The sequence below is a fragment of the Schistocerca gregaria genome, chromosome 5 (genome assembly GCF_023897955.1).
Source record: "Schistocerca gregaria isolate iqSchGreg1 chromosome 5, iqSchGreg1.2, whole genome shotgun sequence".
NCBI classification, from domain to species: Eukaryota; Metazoa; Arthropoda; class Insecta; order Orthoptera; family Acrididae; genus Schistocerca; species Schistocerca gregaria.
In genome coordinates this window covers 169256810-169283929 of record NC_064924.1, presented here as the reverse complement: position 1 = coordinate 169283929, position 27120 = coordinate 169256810, and the positions used below count along the sequence as shown (strand labels likewise).

General features: G+C 39.6%; 1 protein-coding gene across 3 annotated transcripts in view; it reads right to left on the bottom strand.

Annotated features, from left to right (window-relative positions):
- Positions 1 to 17904, bottom strand: part of LOC126272246 (speckle targeted PIP5K1A-regulated poly(A) polymerase-like) — a 236552-nt gene extending 218648 nt beyond the window's left edge. Inside the window, exons 1-2 of one of the 3 annotated variants that reach the window (XM_049974953.1) lie at positions 17633 to 17904; positions 16376 to 16520 (exon numbers count right to left, since the gene is read on the bottom strand). In XM_049974953.1, the coding sequence (XP_049830910.1) occupies positions 16376 to 16511 (136 nt within the window). In that variant the 5' untranslated portion in view covers positions 16512 to 16520; positions 17633 to 17904. The remainder of the gene's footprint in view (positions 1 to 16375; positions 16521 to 17632) is intronic. The other 2 variants (XM_049974957.1, XM_049974955.1) reach the window with 2 other exon arrangements.
- Between the last annotated feature and the right edge of the window lie 9216 nt (positions 17905 to 27120).

Genomic DNA, 27120 nt, shown 5'->3' with positions numbered 1-27120 from the left:
CAGTGCTTAAAGGTTAAACAATGGTAAGGCTTACTTCAAAGCAACCAACCTCTTAATTTCAATCGGCAACCAAGGTGCGACTGGATCCCAACCCGTCCCTTCTGACTATTTTATTTTTACTAAAGCCCTGGTGACAGTTGGCTGTTAATATATTCAAAACAAAACTGATTGTCAGCTATTAAGACCGCTCTGGAGGAACGTCTTAAAACGTTACTTGTGAACACTTATTACGAGAGACCTCACTTGGCGGGACCACAAGATCCAGTTAAAATAGACCAATAATGATACGGTCTCCCAAACACAGAAACGAACAGCTTAGTACAACAGGTTGTTCAGATTGTAACTAATGACTGAGAAATGCAATTAAAATCAAAGAATTAAACCAGTTAACAGCTAAATCTAAAAGAGCCACCCGAGTAAAACTCTAAGGGTCGGGTACAAACCAGAAAATAATAAGCAGAGCAGGTAGAGAATGAAACAAATCACCTGAAGGATTACAGAATGTAACTCCCCTTTATCAGCAAGCAGCTCCATGGATCCAAGGTGAGTCGCAGTGGTTAGTAAGTGGTGCCGATGAAAGCCAGGTAGCAGAGGGCAGCCAGGTCATGAGCTGTCGTCCGACACAAATGTTGCCTGCCAACCAACCGACGGAATATCAGCCTGCTGCTTGTAGTTGACTCTGACCCCCATGAAGTACTCTGGTATCTTCGCTGTGCGCAGACCCTCCTTGCACAATGGCTTTGGCCACTCAGTCCTCATGACCACTGCTACTGCCAATCCCCAAACTTTGTGCCTCTCTCTCTCTCTCTCTCTCTCTCTCTGGCCAGCAAACCCATTGTCTTCTAAGGACACAACCCACAGATACCAACTCTTCCTCACAGATATTGGCAATGGGGCCGCAAGAGGGATAGTCGATACTACACCTGAGCCAGTGGTGCCAGACAGAACAGTCTACTAATTCAATGGCACCACAGCTCAGAGCCCAATCAGTTGTAGGAACAACATTGGAAATCAACAGCTGTGCAGAGACCTCATCACTTCCAAGAGTCCCCTGCAAGAGTTGGCAATGAGCCCAGAACTCAGACAACAAATGTCATTGGTGACCATGCGAGTGACAATATGCAGCTATCTGCAACCTATGCCTCTTCCATCTGGGCGATAATTCCTCCAGGAATGTGCAACAAGTACACATTTAGTTTGTTTTCCTTCAACGACACCTTTCCTCTAAGAGAGGTGATGACACACTTAACATTCAAACTGTCTACCACTAACAGTTCCTTCTTTCCCCTCCATGGGTGCTCTGACCACAACCGAGGAGACACAGCACAAGCAAGAGAGCAAGTCCCACTGTCTCTCCCAAAACCAACAGGTGGAAATATTTCAAAGCTATTTGTTAGAGGTATGGGGTTAGCCTTTCAGCAATTCCACATACAGTCTTCCACATAAAACAGCTCCCGATCTGGATACATCCTGCCAATCAGCATCCGGTATCTGCTTTGTGACAGATCAGTGTTCTCCATGGACCATGTCGGTGAAAGTGCGGCTAGCAAGTTTTGCAGCATATTCACAATGAGAGACCAAGTACATTTCACAGCACCGCTATCAAGCCGTTCAAAAGAAGCCAACACAGTTCTCAACTGTTTATGAACTACAACCAACTCCTTTGTCACAATGGCCACAAACCCTAACCATTTATAAATGTGAACTTGTTTCTTTAGAGGATAAAAAGAAATGGAAGAGTTAAATCCAAGACTAGATTTGCTTCAGTAAAGATTAAGCTAGGACTGATACACAAATTTGAACTGCTGGTACTGTAGGTGTCATCATAATAACCTAGTACTAAATAGCATGAGAACTGAGGCACCACAGGAAGATATTTGAGTTTCTCATTCAGACTGAATCAGACAACAGTGGTCTTGAAGTAAGCTATAAAATAAATATGCGAGAGTCTAACTTTGTTAAAAACAAAAACAATATATAAATTAATAGTATTACACACAACAGAAACTACTTGCTGCTTACTTCCATATAGAAGTATATAAGAAAAAGTAAACTAACTACACACAATGCACAAACTTAGCACATAATAATACCAGCACGAGAGCTGAGGCACTGCTCAATGTCTTCTGTGCACCCTTGCAACCTGGGTGGTGAACACAACTTATTTACAAAATACTTGTATCAACATACTGCTGATACTGAGAGGACCAAATCTTAACAGCATTTCATGAGACATTTATAGCATTTACCATGTACCAGTGAGTGCGAGCAGTGGGCTACCATAGGGTGCCCAGTTACAGGTGGTGCTATGTTGTTGCTGTTAGGAATAGTAACAATAAGTGCTACGCTTTAGTTGTTAAGATGCTCACAGAACCTCAGCTTTGTGGCACCTCTGTTGGCGCACACAGCCTTCAACGATGGAATAAGTAACAAGCTACCACAGCATCCAAGTTACTGGACCTGACATTGAGAAAATGTAAATCTGTCCCATTCAGTTATAGCAACATTTACAAGTGAGAATCTAACCAGTAACCGTGGTAGTTAACATAAATTCGCTTAACGCCCACTATGTTTCACACTTTTGTCCCAGTGCCCATACTCCACAGGGGTTTTTGTTATTGATTAATATCATTTTCAGATGAACAGCAATCTAAATCTAAATGTACATCTATTCTTTGCAAAACACAGTGGAATGCATGACAGAGGGTACATCCCATTGAACCAGTTATTAAGGTTTCTTCCCATTCCATTCATGCATGAAGCATGGGAAGAATGTTTAAATACCTCTGTGCATGCTTTAACCAATGTATGCAGTGTGGGAAGAACGACTGTTCAAATGCCTCACAGATATTTAATTAATCTAATCTTGCCCATGCCTGACACTGAGTCTTGCCCAAACAATCTCACATGCAGCTTCAATTTCTGTCTCGGCGGATTTTAGTTTCTTGTCTACTATGACAAATATATCACCTCAAACTCCCACTGGCCAATGCTTTCAGCATACACTTAAATTTTCTGCAAAAATCTCACAGCTGTCAATGGCCAGCTAACTGGAAATGTAGATACCATATGTTCCTCTTGAAAGGGGAAACTAGAGGTAATACAATATGTTAGTTGCAATATGTACTACAGTACCTAAACCATGAGTGTCAATTTACTATGAATTAAATAGAGCAAAGGAAAATGGTAACTTCTCAAAAATGTACCTTTATTTCCACTGATAACTGCTGAAATTTGGCAGGATCTATTCTTTGACAATAACTGTGAATCACAAACACTGATCTGCTATGAAATAAATTACATTACAAAAATTTTCAAATATATAGTTTTGTATATGTCCAAAAATTCTCAAAAATAACTTTCTCACATAACTGTACAATGAAATTAGAGAATGACTATTCTGAATGGGGATAGGTCCAGTATTTTCAAAAATTTTAAAAGGGCACAAGTAAGTTTATGTCTACAACGGACGATAACAGTACAAGTTTGCTGCGGCACTCGCAAATGTTCTAAATTACACAATACAAACATGTAGTGATAAAATCAACAGAAGATTATGTAAAAGCAATACCAACAGTAAAACAGAAGAAACTAGAATTTAAAACTGGTATGCGAATCTGGTACAAGTGGTCTCACACAAAGGAAAATTCAGAAGCCAAATTTCATGGATTTTTATTTTACTTACATGGTTCCGTGAAACCGTCTACACTGATGTGCTGAAGACAAACACTAGAGCATCGGTTTATATCTGTCAAACAGGCGAAAATGTGCAGCATCAACAAAGCACATCATCTGCTTGGAGCAGATTTGCAGAATCACAGAATAACTTTTGCGTCAACTCTGCCTCCCTGCCTACGTCTCAGATTAGTTACGTATGTGGTGCAAAGATATTCGACAAATTCGAGTCGAACACAAGGAAGAATTTGGGTATCTCTACGAGTTCAAACAAAAATTAAAGCCAAATTCCATCAACCCTTCCTACACTGTACATGATTATCTAGAATTGAGGATAGAATATTCTCGTTGGCTACATGACAAGTGGCAGTGTGCATAGTGAAGCTGAATGAAAAGTACTTGGGCATCACAAACAGTTCTTAATTGTTACAGTTATTGTGACATAGCAGGTGGATTCTTCCCATTTGTTATGTTTTCTTGGAACATATGTTGAGTGCACTTACAGCAGTGACTCAAGCTACCATCCTGAATGTTCTTAACACGAAAATACATGCGCTGACATCTGTGATCCTCAGGAAGTCTAATATTTACAAATTTTTGAGAGATTACAGTACTTCAAGTTAAGGAATTATTTGGATTGAATTGTGTTGTATTTTACCAGAGGTGTAATGTCATAGTCACCTGAGTGAGGTATTAATGGACACGATGCTCAGTAGGGGCTCACCTACTTGAACTGATAGTGTATGGTACTTCAATGAATTACCGCAGACACTGCCTGTTCAAACTGTGTCGCTTTTATGCAAATGTGAACTGTGTGTTTTGGTGCCACAACGTAATACACAAACTCTTCGCCACATTTAATAATCGAACACTGAAAGGAAAAAAATTCTATGTTAACGCCATCTAAAATGTGGTGTTGTGTAAATCTTTGAGCAAACACCACCCCGCATTCACTTAAACAGTCAGCTTCGAGGTGATTCAAATCAGTGCTACCAAGGAAAAGACTACAAAATCCAGGTGAATTACACCAGAATGTAGGTAACCATTTTATTTGAAAAATACAAATATTAACCTATCAATAGGAGAAACACAGCAATTATGAAATACAACAGACGAAGCTGTAGCTTTTTTCATTGTGGCCACTTCACAACTCATTTACTAGGTTACATGCAGCATGTGTAAACAGAAATATTACGTGCAATATAGTTGAAGTTTATTGTTAAGACAGTGTATAATACTAAGTTTCTACGAACTGCTTCTCTTTTTTTAATGCATACCTTGCCTTAGTCCACATCCCAGTTGGATTTCCTCAGAGGTGGGGTCTACAGAACACAATGACTAACTAAATAAATGAATGAATGGTCACTACGGTAAGTGAAATAGTTCACTGGGCCATGTGACTGAAATATCATAAAATCTTGTACTGTCAGTCAGAGGGACAGACCATTACAGTATGAGAAACAACCCAAGTATCTGAACATTTGATGGTCACCATTTCCTTTGTGCCTAATGCAGGGAACATTACTTTTCCAAAGTCACTCATGGTACTGACGTTTTCTAAGTAAAGCAACATGAAGGGTGTTCTTGAAGAATATCAATTTAAGGAAAACTGCAGCAGTCAAAGTCAACTACTAGTGGCAATACTGTGATGACAGCAATCATAATCAAGAATCAAAGATTGTATAAGTCGATATACCAGTTGCACTGCAAAAAATCATTTGACAAATCAATGCTGGGCACCAAAAACTTGGTGAAAAGACACATTCCTATCCTCTGTTTGGACTAAAGAAGCTGTCTCCACAGATGTACTTCTGTCACCAAGGTACAAAGATTTGCATGGCTCCAGAAACATGGAGAAAGGCTGCCTGGACTAAAGTGTCATGGTATCCATTGACAGTATGACAGAAGAACATTGAAATACATGTTGAGCATCACATCCCACTTTGTTTGCCAACAGAGAACATTCAGAAAGATAGTGGAAGTGTTCTTGCTTAGAGAATGTTTACAGGTGCTGAGGCCCCACAATCTTATGGCATTTTCTCTGTACTCTAATATGGTTGCCAGAATCTCTCACAGGTGAATGACAGAGAAATCTATTGTCTAATCATCAGTTTGTTCTCATAAAACAGGTGCCCTCTACCTAGAAGGCAATTCAGCACCCCATCACATCCAAATTGTAACGTAATGGTTAAAGCAATACTCCACAGACATAAGGTTGGTTGTGTAGTCTCCTCATGTTATCTGATCTTAATGATACTGAGAACAAATGGGTCACCAGTGAATGAAACATCTGCACCTTGGATCCACCTGTGTCAAATTTCCATGAGATGCGGATAGTAGTTGTGGAGCCATTAATCTAGGTTGTTCCACCATTGATTTTCATGTATTTTTGAGTCCACCTGAATACATATTGTGGCTGCCATGAGGGCAAAGAGAATATGTTACTGGATGGTTTTCTGTAACTTGATAGCTTGAGTGAACACAGCCTGCATTGAAAAATATATAGAAGTGATAGGGTACAGGACAGGATAAAAAAGACTTTTTATAGGCTGCGGCATTCTATCGGCTTAAACTCTAGAGCAGGTGATTGCCCAGATCCATATATCTAGGGAGGAAAAATTGATGGGGAACAGCTGGAGAAAGCATTTCTCAAATTCGGTAATGCATCAGATCGAAATAATGTTACATTCCTTCCCTCCAGTAAAAGAGGATCTTCATTATCTTGTAGATGAGTCAACGAGTCAACAACTCTGATTGGCGAGAATGGAGAGAGGTGCTGTAACTAGTGTGATGAGTGTAGTAACTAGGCCGCAGCTGCAACCTAGTGAGCCGCCCAGGACGAAGAGGACTGAACAGCACTGGAGTCATTCCATGGTATGCAAATGACGCAGGAGCAGTGAGTGCATGCAGTGGGCAGTTGGCAAATGACAGTCCACCCTGTTCAAGGGATTGCCACCTGTAGTCATGCTGTCGAATATGGGTTTCAAGTGAATAAAAAGCACCAAGTATCACTGATACAGGAGTATGTTTGTGAATCTGCAGTTTCCAGTAGCTGTCGTGTTTTTACCGGCAAAAGCTATTCATGTGGCAGTTTCTCAACACCAGAGCAAGACTGGAGTTCTGCAGGGTTTACCTGGTACACAGAATTAATTGTGATTGCTGTTTTGGCAATGTTGTTACTCACTCTCTTTGTCTTTCCATGGCTGTCACTTTGTTGTTTGGTGTTTTGTGGCCAATCGTTGGTTCGTTGACTGTGTGCTATGTGTTAGTCTCCTAGGGAAAAAGCTGTTCAATTTACTGTATCTTTTAATCGAGTCATTTTGGTTTACTTTCCTGCAAGAATCATTAATAACACAGTTCCAATTTATTGAACCTGCAAATTAATTTGTTAAGGTTTGTGCCCTGAAAAACTTGTTACTAACACTGTCATAATACTGTTCTTTAAAAGGCTAATGTTTGAAGGACTGATTGTTAAAATTGTTTTAAGCTATTGATTTTTTTCATTTGTTGTTTCAGAATTTCTGATGTGTTTGGTGTTAAGACTGTACCACTGGTTGTGATCTGTTAATTACTTTGCGGGCCTCGGAAGTAAAGATTTAATTATCAAGCTCAGATTAGTTTCCGTAACACAAATTTCCAATTAATCCTTGTTATACAATGAGAATTTTTAATTGCAAAGTGTAACCTTCTGCTTACTATAAATAAATATTTTGCTCTGTAATACATCCATATGAAAAACTAGCACATTCTGCTTCCCCCACCCATGCTCCCTACAGTCTCGATGGCGGCAAAGCTCTGTTGAGAACATTTCTTAAGCTGTCTGCAGAGTGTTAAAAGATGAAAAATGTATTCTGTTTGTGCCAAGCCTCGCACACTTCACTGGATATAGCTAGTATTGTAAAATTTAAACTCACTGGGAACGCAAATCAAGGTACTAATCTAAAATGTGGTTTTGATAATCACATTTGAAGAGCAATTTTTATCTTTGTGGAATTTAAGTATAAGTGAACAGTAGACCCTTTTACGGGTGTAAGATGACCGCTTAAGTCCCTGCTGGCAATATGGAGTCATTCAAATTATGGACATGGCATTTTATGTAGATTATTCTTATTGTCATTCTTGTTCGTATTTTTAGGGCACTCAACATTGTGTTTATCAGAACCCCTACAAATATTTTACAAAACAAATTTGATTAAAATATTTAAACTGCAGACAAGCTGAAAGGTAGAGAAGATCACTTACATTCTCTGCCACTCTCTCATGTTAGTGCACCTCAAGAGTACTAAAACAAAAATGCCAGACGAAGGAAAAACTCAAAACAATTGGCCTGTAAAGAGTGGTAAGATGATTACTTATATAATAACTGGATGAGTCAACCATCCTCTGCACGCCTACTTCCTCCTGCCTACCAGTTATGACAACACAAAATCTTAAATCCTGTGCCACTTTCCTCGGACTGTTATTGAAAATTGAGAACAAGTCTGCTAATGAACTGATTTCTGTCCTCTTATCAAGACAAAATACACTCTGTCAAAATGTGGTGAAATGTAATCAGTAAGCGAGACGCATCAAAAACTGTTGGGTCTTCATGTCCGTGAAGGAATCCACATGCCAATTGCTTTCTCCTATTCAAATATGATTCAGAATACTTTATCACGTCCAAATGGCCAGCAGTGACATTATGATACACAGATGGATAGCACATGGGATCAAATTGTTTAGAGTACATGCCTCCATGACTGAGAAATATATTACCTCATTCACACGTGTCCTGCGACCTAGCAGATTGACACCACGATTCCCTGTACTGGCAACCGGAGAGTGGCATCCTGGATATTTTGAACTGGTTTATCTACTGGGTGCTTATGCTGTATATTCTACAGAGCACATGGAGTGAATCAGAACAGATGACGTATTTCAGCACATGATCACATTTCATCCAATCCACAGCTTTCAGAATCAGACTTTAGTGTGATATACATAAATTCACTAGACAGACAGAGGTTGAGGACATGTTCATGAAATATGTTGTAACAATCAATAGTGCCAGACAGTCTGCACACATCGGAATACATTAGACGTTACAAATGGTGCTCATTCAAAATATTAAAAAAATTGTTCTTAGAAACAAGGCCTTTAGTGAGCAATTTGTTGCACTCTGTAATGTCTAAAATCATTCTGGGCTTCATGAGTACCCAGGGTGGTGCTTTGACCCAACCCTGCAACTGCAAGTTAGTGTTACACAAACCTAGAAATGTTACATGATGTTTCACTTCTATGCCAAATGGTTTTGTTGCTTGTTAACCGCTTTTGTGAAGTTGTTCCAAGATCATTTGTTGCAGGAATAGGCAGTAATGGTGGAAACAACTGGGGCTTAAAATCTTGTCTGGTAACAAAGAGACCTGTTTGTGTCCCAAAGAACCTTCACCAAATGGATAATGGTGGCTCAACGCCTCAGCACATAAGCTTGGTATGGGCTTGTCCTGTAAACTCCTGCGGCAAATCTGATGTTTTCATAGTGCATTGAGTCACACATTCTTAAATCTCAAGGTTAAGTTGAGGTATACACCATGAAACCATCATATAGACGAGGGCCCCCAGAGCTCTTAAAAAACTGCAGCAAGCAGGCACTGATACCTTTCTTCATAAGAAGAAAGAAGATAAAATTTTGGTTGGATCTTTGAAACAGCAACTTGCAGATCACCTTGCAACTATTGCCAAGATCAACGTGTCAACTTGATTGACGCCAGTAAGTTACCGTGAAGGGGCGAAGGGCGACAACACATCCACTACCCTTTTTATTATATTGGGGTATTAATTCTGAGTCAGTGACCAATATTGTCAAGAAACGTCAATTTGAATTCATTATGAAGTGCCCTACCATTTGAGTGTTCTATTAGCTCCACCTTTTGCACTGTTGACAAGTGGTCTATTATGACTGCATCGGGTGGATTGTGGATCCAGTTATATTTAGATACAGGTTCTGGAAACTTATTCTTGAACTGCCAATGAAGGTTTACGAGATGTACTATGCTAATTCTCTTACTTTTACCAACAACCAACTCATATCCCTCCACGAAACCATTCAGACACGAAAATATCTTGCAGTTAACCTTCTCCATCAGTCCAAGTTTTCTCTTAGATGTAAGCACTTTCTTAATTAGAAAGATGATATTACTATTTTGGCCCTGAAGGTCTTTAAGATCATCCAATTTATCGAAAATGTCATCCAAAAACACAATATTAGAAACCATTTTTCTTCCAGAAATTGAGCTGCACGTGTGGTACTGCTGTTCAGCTGGGAAACATAACATCCATAACGTGATGAAGAACTTTTACCATGAGACAACCAATGCATCTCCAAGCGTGATACACGCAAATCATGAGTTGAACCCATCTTCTTGCATAGAATGGAAAATAGCCTACTGTTTGAAACTCGTGTTTTCACCAAGTTTACAACACTGATCACATTTTTCAGCATTTCATTAACTTCTGGTTGTACTACTTTAGAAGCCAATGCCTTCCTGTGTATCATGCAATGTGTCAATTTTACAGGAGGGGGAACAAAACACTCTTGTCATTAACCCCTTTTTAGTTCCAGCAGATGCTGCCACTCCATTGGTACATACACCAACACAATTTGTCATTGACAGATTGTTATCAACGAAAAGGCATTCACAGGAAAGAAAACATCATTGCCTGTAGTCCCCCTACCAGAGATTTACAAAATGGAAGTCCTTGGTCATTTCATTTTCATAACAGCGGCATATAAAAACATGATGCTAGAAAAATACTTGCAATTGTAGTCACACTCTTGAGTACATTACTTTTTTGAATATTTTGGACGAAGATGTGAGTAAGGAAATTGGATAATAATTGTTTAAGTCTGTCTTGTCACCTTTATTATAAAGTGGTTTAATAATTGAATATTTGAAGATGGGTGGAAAAATTCCCTGAGCCAGTGATGCATTGTATATACCACCAAGGACATTACTTATTAAGTTACAACAAGAATTTTATTTGAAATTCCATCAACCCCACAAGAGCTTTTGTTTATCAGAATTGTTATAATTGTATTAATTTCTGTGAAGGATGTTGGTGCTACTTCTAGTTGCTTCAAGTTTTGTGGAATGACATTTTTAATGTATTCTCTTGCTTCTTCAACTAAACTATTTAGTCCTATATTTGCTGCTATGTTTCAAAAGTGATTGTTAAAGGTACATGCAATTTGTGAATTATTGTCATTTAGCTTAGGTTATGGAATTTTTTATGCTGCCTGGCTGTCTCAGCTCCCATTTGACAATGTCCCAAACAGTTTCAATCTCACTAACTGTATTATTTATTTCTGTCAGGACGTGCTTATTTCTGGATATTTTAATGACTTACCTTAAAATCTTACAGTGTAGTATGCAAGTGATGTTGGATCTTAACTTCTTGCTCTGTTTATCTGTCTGTTGGACTTTTTACTTATGTAGCTAAAAGACTTCAAGAGCCTCTGCAAATGGATTGCATTTGAATCTCTGCAGCACTTTCCTCCCGCCCTTTAGTGGTGAACAACACTGTTCATTCCACCAAGGGACAAGCTGCCTCTTACGATGGCCTGAAGACTTTTGTATGGATCTATCAGAAGCAGAAAGGCTCTTCAAATCTTGTATGCTGTCTCAGTGTTTAAATGCAGCAAACTGGCTGTAAAGCATCCAGTTTGCCTTTGTCATTTGGGGGCTTTTAATTTCTGGCTATCTTCTTTGCTTAAAGTGAACAAAAACTGGGCAGTAGTCACTAGGATAGAGCTGTCTACTGTTTTCCAATGAGCAAGAGAGCAAACTGTGAGATCAATCACAGAGAATGATCCTGCTGATTGTGTGTGTGTGTGTGTGTGTGTGTGTGTGTGTGTGTGTGTGTGTGTGTGTGCGCGGTTCCTGTGATGTTACTATGAATGACACATGGTGTACTGTGAGAGTAACTGCTTGTAGAGTGATAGGCAACAGGTAAGGAATAAAGAACGTCAATGATAAACACTGCCACTCCTGCCTTAAGGGTTCCACCACTTTAGTCATCATTTCTATGTAGGTGATAGCCCCATAGCACAAGGGTATCAGAAGCCTCAAAATTCCAGTGTGTACATGCAGGTGTGATGTGTGCTGCAAGTTTTAGTTCTTCCACGTGATTTCTAAAGCCATTTAGATTCCAAAGCCGATATCAGCTGATTGGAGTATGTAACCTGGTATATGTAGCAACATGAGCAAGTGTTGGTAATGACATTCACTGCTTGTGACTGAGTTTGTCACAAACCTTAACTGTTAGCTGTTCCAAAACTGACACAAATGTGGTAAAAAAGTGTTGGACACTGTATAACTTTAAATAATTTATTTGCTTCGGTATATGACACAAGTTTTGTTACTTTAATTTCTTGCATTTTCTTTTCTTCTGTGTAGTCTGGACACACACTGTTACAAACTGGATGTTTGTTGAAACAATTAACACAAGCTGGTGGAGATGTGCATCATACACCCTGACTCATAAGCTGCTTGGCCAGAATCATTTCAAGCAGCACAATAAATACATGCAACTGTTGTGTTGACAAGTATTTTAAAGGGTTTCCAGTTACCTTCTCTATTATCTTCTGCATATTCATAACACTTCCATCTGCCCATTCTGTTTGAAGTTCAACAAGAACTTCATCTATTAGTTCTTCAAATGACAGCATCTCCTAGTATCAAGTTTCAAAAAACAAGCCAAAAATCTAAAACTCCCTTGAACTCATGAAGAAAATATGCACAGTGGACACCAAACTGGAACAAGTTCCACGAAGGAAAACACAAAATGTTTCAAATAAACAAAACAGAAGAAAATAGCATAAACTTTAAAAATAAAAAGGAAGAATTTCACACAGAACATTACGAGAATCACGACAGGATTTCATAAACACATTTAAAAACTCTATAGGAGATAATTACCACAAAACCAGCTCCAGGAATTACTACAAAATCTTTGGGAAACAACTGCAATAGCAAGAGCACCCGAAGTTGATACAGAAAGATGAAGGATGAAGACTGCCACACAGTAACAAGAAAAATGTTGAAATCTTCAAAAAAAATGTAATAAATCCAAGGAACTCTTGCAAATCAATGTAAGAACCTCAATAAAAACCAAACTGAATGAATCAGAAACTCCAGCTTTCCAAGAAGTGGAAGAAACAACTACAAGACAAAAAAATTATAAGACAGATGAAGAATGATAGGTTTTTGTTGAACTGTGAAAATATTCAAGTAACACAGCCAAGAAGTCCTTACACATGACTCTAAAAAATTGGGTGACTGAACAACTTCCCAAACATTGAACTACAGACATCACCCATCCACTACACAAGAAAGGGAATAAAGACAATACAGGAAATTACAGAGGAATCTCTCTCCTATGCTATACACACAAGATTTTATACAAGACCCTATGTGAAAGAATCAAGGAACAACTGCAACAGTAATCAGAGGAATACCTAGTAGGTTTCAGAAATTGGGAGAAGCTGTGCAGAGCAGTTTATTATTTTAAAATTACATATAGTATAAACAGGAAATTGAACAAAATTATGGCAATAACATATGCAGACTTTACGAAGGGATGCATGTCTCCACAGACCTTTTCTTAAAATTTCTAAACAATCAAATTTAAGTTAAGATTAGAAATTTCTTAATCATTGACCATAAAAAAGCTTAAGACAATGTGACTGTGAAGCACCACTGGTTTTCAACTGTGCACCGGAACATACGAGAGACTGGTATGAAGGAGGATATAGAGGAATGTTCAATACAAGTCATTGGCTTTGACCAGTCACACAGGAAACATGCGACAAAAACTGTAAGCAATAGGGCAACTATAACATCATGTTATTGCCATTTTTTTTCCGATGAGCTAAGCTACAGATCAATCTGTCATCACAATTTGGTTTTTATCATAACCACATTGTCACCTCCCAAAGTAACCTAGACCTCAAGCAATGCTACAGATTAATCTGTCACAAATCAGTTTTCTTTCCCCCCCTAACTAACAACACAACTGTAAATATATGCACAAAAAGGGAATTGAAAGTGCGAAAAATGATATGAGTTTATACTAGGCTACTAGGAATTTTTCCGACAGTCTTGCTTGATTGGCCAAAAATTGTTCAAGAAACCAAACAACAAGTCAAACTACTACAAGAAAGAGCTTGGAAAATTGGTCTTAGAATATTATTTGAAAAGCAGAGATTATGCTAATTGATCCATAAAGGCAAACAAAATTACAATACAAAACCCAAGATTGTTGATAAATGTAGAATGCAAACATACAATGTAAATGAGAACCCAACATATCAAAATAGTATTTAAAAAACTGAACAAAGTAAATCACATCACCAAAAACACAATTTAAAAAGTCCATTGATAGCTGCAAAATTCAAACATTATAAAACAGTTACATAACCAAAAATAACACATGCAGCTGGAACCAACTTCAAAGCAAGTAACACATAAAAAACTGATAAAATGCTAAAGACAGAAGGAAGAACAATTAGGAAATACATAAATAAACGATATCAAGTAAATAGGCACTGGACAATAGCAAACAAGGGAACAGAAACAGTAATGATCATGGTCAGGAAGAAATTCTTTGGACCTGTGAGAACACCAGAAACCTAAGATCCACAAACCCAATCATCCTGGCCATCCTATAGTTGCTGGCTTCAAAGCACCCTCTGAATGTATATCTGCCTTAGTTGATCAACACCTGCAACACATAGACCAACAGTGGCCCTCCTATATTAAAGACAAAAGCCATTTCCTAGATCATCTGAAATCCTTACCAGCTCCACTCTCGCCAAAGACCTTGCTTGTCACAATTGATGCCAGCTCCCTCTATACCAACATCCTCCACGTACAGTGTCAGTCTGCTGCTTGCCAAGAACTACTTCACCTTTGAAGACAAACATACAAACAGATCAGGGATATGGTCATGGGAACCAGGGTGGATCTTTCCTATGCCAACCTTTCGATGGGTTGCTTGGAGGGGGCTTTCCTGGGATCCATAAGTCTTCAGCCCCTGATTTGTTTCAGATACATTGATGACATCTTTGCCATTATTATCTCAGGGTAAGGCCAACCTGTTAAAATTCCCGGAATCTCTGAATACATTCTCCCAACGAAATTTGACATGATCCTATTCTGAATCTGAGTCCACTTTCCTTCATGTTGATCTCATTCTCTCCGAAGGCTAGCTACACAAGTCTGTCCACATTAAACCTATGAACAAACAACAGTACTAACATTTTGACAGTTGCCATCCTTTCCATGTCAAACGTTCCCTTCCATACAACCCTGGCATTTGAGGCAAACATGTTTGTTCGGATGCAGACTCTTTAAAGCAATACATCACCATTCTCACCCTAGCCTTCATTAGATGTAATTACCCCACTAGCCTAGTTCAAAAGCAGATTTCCCAAGCCATCACAAACAATCATAGTATAGCTGATCCCTAGAAAAAACAACTTCAGAGCACACCACTTGTCACTCAGTATTATCCTGGTCTTGAATGTACTGATCAGCTACTTCAACTTCCTAAAATCATGTCCTGAAATGGGGATAATACTGTCTGAGATTTTGCACACCACACCTAGAGGTGTTCTTGGTCACCCTCCAGATCTCCACAATATCCTTGTCAGAGTTCTATGCTTCTTCTGCATCCATCTCCCTGCTCTATGGCACCTCCCCATGACCGTACTTCACTGCAAGACTTACCACATCCACCCACCTACCACCACTTATACCAGCCCTCTGACGGGCAACACATATGCCATCAAAGAGTGAAACAAAACGGGCAACACAATAACTGTTACGTAAACATTGTTCAGCCTTTAACATCAGAATGACTACCACCAATTTATCAACTTGGATGAATGGGCATAGACAGAGGGTGTAAAATGCTAACAAAAAATATCCTGTTGCAGAGCACACTCTACAACAACACAGTCATGACCTCGGTGCCGGTTTCACCACACGTCCCATCTGGATTATCGTCCCAGACATCAGTTTCTCAGAACACGGCAGGTGGGAACTAACACTACAACATATCATTCATTCTTGCCACTAAGCTGGTCTAAATTAACATCAAATACTTTTGTCTCAGCATTTCTTCTCAGAAACTACTCTTTTCTTCACTCTGTTTTAGTTTTCTACATCTTTTATTTTCTGAACTGTCTATCCCCCCCCATAACACATACAATGCACTTCACTTTTTGCTCTTATTAATATGTGCACAATATTTCAGCAATAATATCTGTCTTGCATGTTACACTATCTTTCACCTTTAAGCTCACAGGTTTTCAAATCTTGTCCGGTGTAGTCCCCAAAAACCTGTCTTCACTTCACATCCCATCTGGTAAGTATCCCCTTACTTGCGGTTCTGGCTGACTTTTCCAAACTCTACACCTTTTTCCTAAACCTCTCCAATTCCTTTTCTTTGCTTGTCAGTGACTAGTGACAGTCTGCAAATCAATACTTGGGTTTTCATGAGCATGTTCAAGAAATAATTAACGTATTTTATACAACAACAAGGTACAACACCCAGAAGAATTTTAATCACTAGATGAAAAATACTAACAAACACAGAGATAACACAGGTTTTTAACACACTTTTTCTTTATCATACTATAACACTTATAGTTACTTACGACTGATATAAACACCACATTCCAATTTTGACGCCATCCTCCTTTCACGATGAGCTTTTGTTTTTAGATGTTCATGAAATTTACAAGCTGGTACTGGAATTTTGCAATCAATGCACACACGATATTGGTCGTCCATCACCAACGTCTACATATGAAAAAAAAAGTTCACATAATGAATGCAGTTTTTTTATTATATATATATATATATATATATATATATATATATATATATATATATATATATATATATATATATATATACACACACACACACACACCCACACACACCCTGTAGAACTACAAAATTATACTGCCATCAGGACAACATTTCAATAATCCATCGTGACATCTTACAGCACAACACTAAGTTTCGTGTTTAAACTTTTTCTGAAAACTATACACAGTTTGGAAGACCACTCTTGCCGCAGGTTCATTTATTCATTCAAACCATCCAGCAATGTGCATCTGATAAAACTCCTGAAACAGTTCAATCATGGAATGAGAAAGTGAACAGTGGTTTTCTGATGAACTATCTATAAGATAAAGGATTACTAAAATTCACCCCTACCAATGCTATGGGAAATAAACAGACATGTCACACCATGAAAGAGTGTTCTACCGGTAGGGCTATAGCATGAGTGTCACTGCCCACTATTATTGGCAAACAGAACTACAGCAAATTTAGTGAAAACTGCAGTGCATACTTCAAACTACCAACTAAAGCCTACTGGGATCAGCCAGAGCAATGGACGAAACATAAAAAGAATGGTCAACAGGACGCATAACATGCTTGTAACAAACACAAATGAAATGACATTTCAAGAAATAATAATAAAAAGCAAATAGCTTTTTATTGACTCCAATGAAGACTACATGACAATCCATGGGAACAAAACAAAAAGAAAGGAACAAAAGCAACAAATCTGATAAATTCGGGAGAGTGAAGTGTAACAATTCAACCAATTTTATATTGTACAAGCAGTAAAACGGAATTGGACTTATAAGTGTACGAGTAGGCCTATGTTAGACTTTATCTAGGTAGGTCGATAAAATGGATTAAAGGACTACAGACGTAAACACAAAAATTACCCACAGTTTCTTGCACCCGATTGGCGATGCAGTTCTGTTCATACGTATCTAGGTTAATTGAAGGCATTTTATAAACATACACCACCTTTCAGCATGTGGGTGTACATATTTGATAAATTTGCGACAATACTTCACCTGAAAACATATTTATATACAAAAATCACATACCTGCTTCCCATCAAAAAATTTGGATATTTAAACGTTTCCTTAATAGGTGAATGTTTTTACATCAGACGCCTCAGCAGCGACCATGCTTATCACACTAGGTATTAGAAACGAAGAACTTACGACGCACCAATGTTATAAGCTTACTATTTCGCACAACCATTACGCCTACACAACATATCACAACAAGCTGAACACTTGCAAGTAGCAACAGCTATGAAGTAAGTTCAACAATCCCAAAACAAACCAAAGAGGTTACCGTAACATACAAACACCAGACGACCAGGGTCGCCAATGCCTATCAATGTAATAGCCCACCCAGGATCGTCAGATTACCCTATTGTATCTCAAGATACCCTCCATTTCAAAAATAGTTGCAACAGTACTTACCTACAAGAAAAAGACCATGAATCGGATTAAAAATTAACTATTTTACACACCTAACCGGAATTTACTGGGCTGAGCGATGTCATATATTGCTTCTCATCATTTCTCTCATCGGTTCGAAAGAAAGAAATCCTTCTTCGCCTTCTATCTCCTCTTTTGCAGCGATCAGTGCTACTATTGTTTCCGTTTTCAGTCTTTTTCCCATGAGCCGTTTCCAAGTTTTTAGCGGTATTAAGCCCGGTCCACACGCAACGGTGTGTCTGCGCAGACATCGGCGCAGATGTCTATACATGCAAAAGATCGCTGCAAATGTGGTGTGTTCACACGACACAAACCCTAGTATACTACTCGCCCGCCATCTGTCGGTGTAGAAAATAAATATCAGTGGCAAGCGACTACGTTCCCCGTAAACGTCAAAATTTTAATTCAGTTATTTTGAAATATAGAAATGGAGGAAGGTCTGTTGTGATCTGTGTTCGCAACTTGTGTTGCAAGAAACATTCAGACCAACTGCAGGAAACAGAGAAAGCAGTCAAACGGTGTAGACAGTGGCTGCTAAAGCGAAAGCAGTTTTCTCACGTAAATTTACTGCGAGAGTTGCAGGGCGAACCTAACTAAGCCAAACAGATCAAAATACCATAACGTTGGCTGGTATACTTGATCTACTCCTATACCACATCTTCTAGATTTCTGAACTTTGCATAACTCTTTTCGGTAAACAGTTCGCAACGAATTTATTTGTTTTTATTACTGTTTCTCTGTTTGCCGGGTCGTCAACTGCCCGCAATTTTTCAATTAGAGCATTGTATGCCGCTGTCTTTTTGTCTCGGTCATTATATTCTTTACTTTTGATCTTCCACAAACATAGGTGTTTTCTATATATTTCAATGAATTCACTTACAAACTCTCAAGAACACTGGCGAGTATCAGCCATTTTAATGCCCTGTGCGTACAAATACAAACATTAGACAGCAAACAGCTGTTTCGCGCCAGATTTGCGGCGATCTCCTGTCCACACGCTCCAACTTGTCTGTGCAGATGTGGTTTGAACCCACAGATTTGAGAGGTTTCGCTCAAACCTCCAACTCCAACTTTTAGGTTTGCACACACCTCAGGTTGGTGCAAATCTACTGTCCACACCAGTGATCACTGGTCCACACGCAACGATCTGATGTGATGTGCGCAGACATTTGCGCAGACAGATCGTTGCGTGTGGACGGGACTTTAAGCATTTGTTAGACCGAGACATTGGAAAAGAGAAGACAGAGGAGAAGGATGATTACTTCTCGTAAATTTGGGGAATTTGGAGTTTTGGCTGCAGATTTCATAGGTATCAAAATTTTTCTTCCAGTATACAGGGCAGGTTTTACATCTAATCCAAATTTCTCCTGCTCCTGCATAGCATAATTTTTCCATTCAGAATCCAACTGTTCACAGTTGATTAATTTTTGAACAACAGGAAATCTCTTTAAGACAGAGAACAAGTATTTGACAGCGTAAGATCGGGCTACGTTAGATTCCACTGTAGAAATTACTTCAAAAATGGGATCGGAGAGATCAAATTGTCTTTTGATCTGTGAGACAAACTCAATATAGAGATTCAAGTATCTTTTGTAAAAACAAGTTATGTCCTGCTGCTATATTTCAGTCTTGGCTTTGAGTCCATCAAATGTTTCCTGTGCAGTGATACCCAAGTATATCTTAGCTAACCCTCTGAAGTGCCTTGGATTTGTATGGTCTAACAGCAAAACTGCAGTTGACTTGATAATGTCTAAATTAGGAAAATTAGAACACAATTATTTAGCACTTCTGTGTGTGAAGGAGAGGGCCTTCAATTTGAAAAAAGGTATTAAAATCTGTAAGTATGGCTAAAACATATGACATGAATTCCAAATATGCCGAAGTAAATGAGTTATCCATAGTTGACTGTTTATGTTCTATAATTGAAAATGGATCTTCCATGACAGCATTTCTCAGGTAGACATTAAGTTCGTTACACTGTTCCAGTGCCCTGTCCACACATGATTTGACAAGCAAATATCGATCTGCACAGGGATGTAGAATATTGTGTATTTCAGTACAGAAAAAAACACTTGAAAATCTTTAAATCTCTCTCTTCTGTTAAAACTTGTATTGAAATGAGAACCTAAATTTCTCAACAACTGAATGATGCTTTCCAACCATAACACTTGCTGTGTCGGAACTAAAACCGACGATATTATCGAGATTACCGTTTTTTTTATTTTCTCCTATGAAACTTCAAATATCTCAAAGAAAGTAGTTTCAGTCTGGCACAAATTCGTATGAAAATACACGATTGCTAATGCACATTGTTTAGTAAGCGTTAGATCAGTAGTTTCATCCATGATCAGTAGCTGGATGTCTCAGCTCATCAGACAAGGTCTCTGAAAATGAATTTCCTCAACACATTCTTAATAATACTTGAAGATTCTGTACGCTTTGAAGTAATCTTCTGAGCGTTTGGTGAATTAGAAAAGGCATTCTTACAAAGAGGAATCTATGTATCCAAGGTGCTGAATGATAAACTATTGGCAGCGGCAAGTGCCATTAATTTAACTTGTGCTCTTTTTACGTTGTCTGCGTCCTATTGTGCATTGAGCCTGGGAATTCCCCGGTTTCTCCGCTCTTACTTCCGCTGTTTGTTTGAACTCTATGTGTCGTAACTCGTAAACCTACTAGTGAACTTGTTGTTTTTGTGACACCAGTTGTCACAGTTTTACCGATTTACTAGATGGAATGTTTCGTTACTTACACGAATTTCGACTGCTTCTTTAGTGATGGAGTCCCAGTACGTGGAAGCTGACGACAGGATACTTGTCTCTCCATAGTTCATGCTGTGTCCCGTGTCAAGGCAGTGTTCAGCCACAGCAGACTTTTCTGGCTGAGCCTGTCTGGTGTGACGTCTATACTCAACACATACGTCCTTAACAGTGCTACACGTCTGGCCAGTTTATGATTTTCCACACTGGCAGGCGATTTTATATATCCCTGATCTTTAGACCTAGGTCGTCTTTAACAGAAACCAACATGCTTTTCACTCTCGCTGGAGGGGGGAAGACACATTTTACTTGATGTTTTTTGAACAGCCTGCCCATCTTAAAGGACACGCCACCAACATAAGGTAGAATAACGATCCTTGTCGTGTTCTCTGTTCCTTATGGCTGTTCTTGAGCTTGAGAGGATGCAGGTTTAAATTCATTGCGGATCTGTTTATCACAGCAACTGTTTATACAAACACAGAGCGAAGATGGCTAAGCTCTGCTGATGAGCTCCCTGCATCAGAGATAATTGTAGCCCTATGAACGAGAATATGCAACACGCCACTACGTTGAGATGGGTGATGGCAGCTCATACTTGTAGATATTGTAGATATAGGTCAGTGTGAGTCGGTTTGCGAAACACACAGTGACCCATTGAACCATCTTCTTTTGTGCAGACCAAGACTTCAAGAAGCGGGAGGCCTCCATTCTTCTTCACTTCCATTGTGAAGCTAATGCTGGAATGGAGGGAGTTAAGGTGTTTGAGGAATGAAGGAAGCGTTGCTGCTCCGCGTGGCCAAACTACAAAAGTGTCGTATCCATATCTGCAGAAATGTTTAGGTTTCAATACCACTGACTGAAGTGCTTTTTCCTCGAAGTCTTCCATAAAAAGGTTAGCTACTATGGAGACAAATGGCTACCCATAGCAACACCGTCAGTCTACTCGAAATACTGTTCAGTAAATAAAATGTACGTGGAGGTAATCATATATTTGAATAGATGTAAGATTTTCACCTTCAATTTAGTTCCTATAAGTTGTACTGAAGCTGCCAAAGGTATTCGTGTGAACAAAGAAAGTCTTCAGTTGTTGTATAAAATCTTCTGAGTTTCGAATGTGAAGTTCACATTTTCCTACCAGCGGGATTAGTAGAGAAGCCAGATGTTTCACCAGGTAATATGTTGAGACTCCTACAGGTGTATTGCTCACAATGAGGCGAAGAGGAACCCCTTCCTTATGGATTTTTGGCAACCCATAAAGTCGTGTTGGAACTGGGTCTTGTACTCCTAAGCTATTTCTAAGATGGTCAGGAAACTGGCTGGACTTGAGGAGCACGAGTGTCTTCTGTTGTACGGCATCAGTTGGATCCTTCTGGAGATGGCGATACGCTGCGTCCTGCAGTACGAGGTGCATTCAAGTTCTAAGGCCTCCGTTTTTTTTTTTCTGATTAACTACTCACCCGAAATCGATGAAACTGGCCTTACTTCTCGACGTAATCGCCCTGCAGACTTACACATTTTTCACAACGCTGACGCCATGATTCCATGGCAGCGGCGAAAGCTTCTATAGGAGTCTGTTTTGACCACTGGAAAATCGCTGAGACAATAGCAGCACGGCTGGTCAATGTGCGGCCACGGAGAGTGTCTTTCATTGTTGGAGAAAGCCAAAAGTCGCTAGAAGCCAGGTCAGGTGAGTAGGGAGCATGAGGAATCACTTCAAAGTTGTTATCACGAAGAAACTGTTAGCTCGATGTGCGGGAGCGTAGTCTTGGTGAAACAGCACACGGGCAGCCCTTCCTGAACGTTTTTGTTGCAGTGCAGGAAGGAATTTGTTCTTCAAAACATTTTCGTAGGATGCACCTGTTACCATAGTGCCCTTTGGAACGCAATGGGTAAGGATTACGCCCTCGCTGTCCCAGAACATGGACACTATCATTTTTTCAGCACTGGCGGTTACCCGAAATTTTTTTGATGGCGGTGAATCTGTGTGCTTCCATTGAGCTGACTGGAGCTTTGTTTCTGGATTGAAAAATGGCATCCACGTCTCATCCATTGTCACAACCAACGAAAAGAAAGTCCCATTCATGCTGTCGTTGCGTGTCAACATTGCTTGAAACATGCCACACGGGCAGCCATGTAGTCGTCCGTCAGCATTCGTGGCACCCACCTGGATGACACTTTTCGCATTTTTAGGTCGTCATGCAGGATTGTGTGCACACAGAACCCACAGAAATGCCAACTCTGGAGGCGATCTGTTCAACAGTCATTCGGCGATCCCCCAAAACAATTCTCTCTACTTTCTCGATGATGTCATCAGACCGGCTTGTGCGAGCCCGAGGTTGTTTCGGTTTGTTGTCACGCGATGTTCTGCCTTCATTAAACTGTCGCAACCATGAGCGCACTTTCGACACATCCATAAATCCATCACCACTTGTCTCCTTCAACTGTCGATGAATTTCAATTGGTTTCACACCACGCAAATGCAGAAAACGAATGATTGCACGCTGTTCAAGTAAGGAAAACGTCGCCATTTTAAGTATTTAAAACAGTTCTCATTCTCGCCGCTGGCAGTAAAATTCCATCTGCCGTACGGTGGTGCCATCTCTGGGACGTATTGACAATGAACACGGCCTCATTTTAAAACAAAGCGCATGTTTCTATCTCTTTCCAGTCGGAGAAAAAAAATCGGAGGGCTTAGAACTTGAATGCACCTCGTAAATCCGTCATCTTGGCGAAATAAGACGTTGCAGGCAAAAGGAGAATAGCATTTCCCTTGTCAGCAGGTAAAATCACAACTTCTGTGTCTTCTCTTAAGGAACGGAGAGCTTTACTTTCTTCAGTGTTAATGTTCTACTTCGATGTGAACGTCCTTGTTACCGCCCTGCAAGCCTCTCGCCTTATTTGTTTAGCAGTCTCACACGGAAGTTTCAACTCACCTTGCTCAACGGCACTGATAAAATCCTTAACAGGCAAGGTTTTTGGAGTGGGTGCGTCTATATGTTCTACGTTCTTGCGGTGACTGGTGTGTAAGGCGTCGGAACTTCGAAGTTCAGCGCGTCGCAGCCTGCTGTCCCGTCCAGTCCGAAAGCGACCACGTAGCACCATCCACTCACTCCCAGGAATGCGTAGACAGACGCGACGAGATATTCAGATGTAGTGAAAGCAAGCTCCTGGCGGCTCTGTCCAATTCTCGCCTGGTACAATGGATTCTTTCTCTCACCAATGCCATGCTGGCCCGTTGTTTGACCCTCTTGGCGGCTGCAGAGTGTATGTAATGAGTGAACTTGGCAAATGTCGGTATAATTTGCTGGTACCGACGTCTCAGTAAAAACGCGAAGAGTTCAACAGTCTGTTTCCCTTCTTGCGGAATTTATCGAACTCACGTACTCTGTTGACCATCTCCTCCCTGTAGAGGTACCAGACATGCTGTTTATGACTTACCGAAGTAGTAACTGCTTCATTGGTTCATGGGCGTCGCGTCGGGTAATGCTGTGGAAGCTGCACGATATTTCGACGAGGCAGCTACTCGTCATATTCAGGGGCTTACTGATATGTTGCTGCAATGGCTCGCCAATATCTACTCTGGCTCACTAGAAAAGCACAGGCGTCATGGGTTGTGGCTACAACGTCATCGTAGGCCTTAATGGAGATCTCCCGTTTCTTGATATCTTGGTCCGCATAAATAAGGATGTTGCTTGGGTCATAGTGTGTTTCGCAGACCGACTCACACTGACCTATATCTACAAGTACGAGCTGCCATCACCCATCTCAATGCAGTGGCAAGTTGCAAACTCTCGTTCATGGGGTCAGAGTTATCTCTGATGCAGGGAGCTTATCAGTAGAGCTTAGCCATCTTCGCCCTGTGTTTGTACAAAACTGGTTCTCTGATAAACAGATCTGTAATGCATTTAAACCTGCACCATCTAAAGCCCAACAACAGCCAGAAGAAACAGAGAACTCCACGAGGATGGTTTTTCTACAGTATGTTGGTGGCGCGTCCTTTACAATGGCCAGGTTGTTCGAAAAACATAAAAAAATGTGTCTCCCGCCCTCCAGCGAGAGTGAAAAGTATGCTGGGTTCTGTTTAAGAGGACGTAGGTCTAAAGAGACCAGGGGTATATAAAATCCTCTGCCAGTGTCGAAAATCATACATTGGCCAGAAGTGTCGCACTGTTGAGGATAGATGTGCTCAACAGGGACGTCACACCAGACTGAGTATCAAGCAGGAAAGTCTGCTGTGGCTTGTCATGACATGGAACACAGCATAAATTATGGAGAGACAAAGATCCTTTCTTCTGTTTCTACATACTGGGGCTTGTAATCTCCCCCTCCTTCCTGCTTCCATCTATTGTTCACATTAAACAGTACGCAGTCCAAGTAATTAATAAGCAAAGTCTTTTACGAATATTTGACAGGAGCGAAAATTACAAAAAAACTTTCAAGTTTACTTAGCTTGTCATGTTGAGATGGCACCAGTTCTTTTGGTCTAGGGGTATGATTCTTGAAGCTGAACACCTAACTTTAGGTCCTCACAGTTGGTTTGAACTTTATAAATTGGAAGATTAATGTTGCAGAATTTTTTTAAGTAGATATATTTTCCACTGATTTTCTCACATTTTAGTATATCATACAGTATTTTGATATTCCACATTATAAAGCCGAAATTACATTGTTCGCCCTACTATACAAAAATACGACTGATCACATCAGATGTAAGCTTACAGCAATCACACTCTGCGGAAATAACAGCATTCCAAGCGGTTTAGAATTTTTCTTAAGAAATGAATTCCTACTGGTTTTCGTTACATTACTAACTTCGATTATTATTTCATAACAGAATCCAACATAGTAAACAGTACAGGATCGCGTAATTAATAACAGAAATATTAAGTGTGCAAATAATTCGTAACTTCAAATGGTTCTAAAAAAAATTAACTGTACATTCAGAACTAGTACTTATCGATTATAACATCGAAACTTAACTATTTTATAAAGTAATTCCTTTTCATAAGTTGTAGTTTGAAATATAACATAGTGTGTATAAAACTGTACGAAAATTTTCACAAAAACAACTGAGATAATACTGACCTGCCCAAAATTCGAAAAAAGTTAATACTGGTATCGACAACTACTGTTGAGGGAAAGTAATACTAGAGAAGGATGTCCCGTTAGAGACTCCATCACTAAAGAAGCAGTCGAAATTAGTGTAAATAACAACCTGATCAATAGACACACGGCATTTCGACTCAGCAAGGCATGGAAACCAGCACTAAGGCATCGTCGGCCGCAGACGAACGAATCTGAGCCAACACAGACAGAGAATCAAAGTCCGTACACTTAAACTGGGCGCCAACAATCTGCCCGCACGAGAGCTGGACCACTATTTGCGGCCTCTCTTTTCCCGCATCGCGAATGAGAATCCCGTGGTCCGTTTGTATGGCAGGGAACACTGGATGTTGCAGTGCTCTATGATTCGTCTACGATGACATTTTAGCCTCAACCCTTGGCACCTACGCTTTTCTGGCGAGTTAGCATATATATTGGCGAGCCATTGCAGCAACATGTCAGTAAGCATCTGAAGATAACGAGCAGCCGTCTCGTCGAAATGTTGTGTAGCTTCCCCAACATTATCCGACGTGACGCCTGTGAACCAAGAAACATTATGGCTATGTATTTCATTATAGATTCTAAAAGCAGATCTTTTTAATAATCATAACAGTTCTTAAATTCTACCTTTAGTCTACTATTATTGCTATTTTTCAGAGCTGCACACTGGAAAACTTAAAGTTTTTCTGTTGCTGTTTCCACTTCATGATATATTCATTTATTGTTTGTATTTTGGAGACATGAACTGGCAAGGTCATTTCTGGGCATGAGACATTGAAGCAACAATAAAAATCTGATTCAAATTCACTAAAACCAATAATATTCTTTTCATACCAATGCAGGCTTTTCAGCATAGTGTTGAGATCTTTAAAATTGTCGTCATAGGTAGTTATTTTTGTTATATATTGTTTCTTTTCGCTGTTGACATGGAAATTTTCAGCTTCTATCAGTACCTGTGCAGCACAGTGGTCAAAAATGGCAAGCTTCACAACTGGTGCACTGTATGTAGTGAAACATGTTAGTTATAACTTTGCCAATACTTGATATTATGCTATTGTCCTCTCTAGTGGGCTCATTTATTAGGAAACGTAGGATAAATTGAACTAGTACTAGTATAAGTTTTTTCAAGTCGAGTCAGTAGACAGCAAGTCAGTGTTTATATATCCAATTAGTATGATGTTAAGACAGCCATATTTATTTCATTGTTTACTCTCTTGTGTT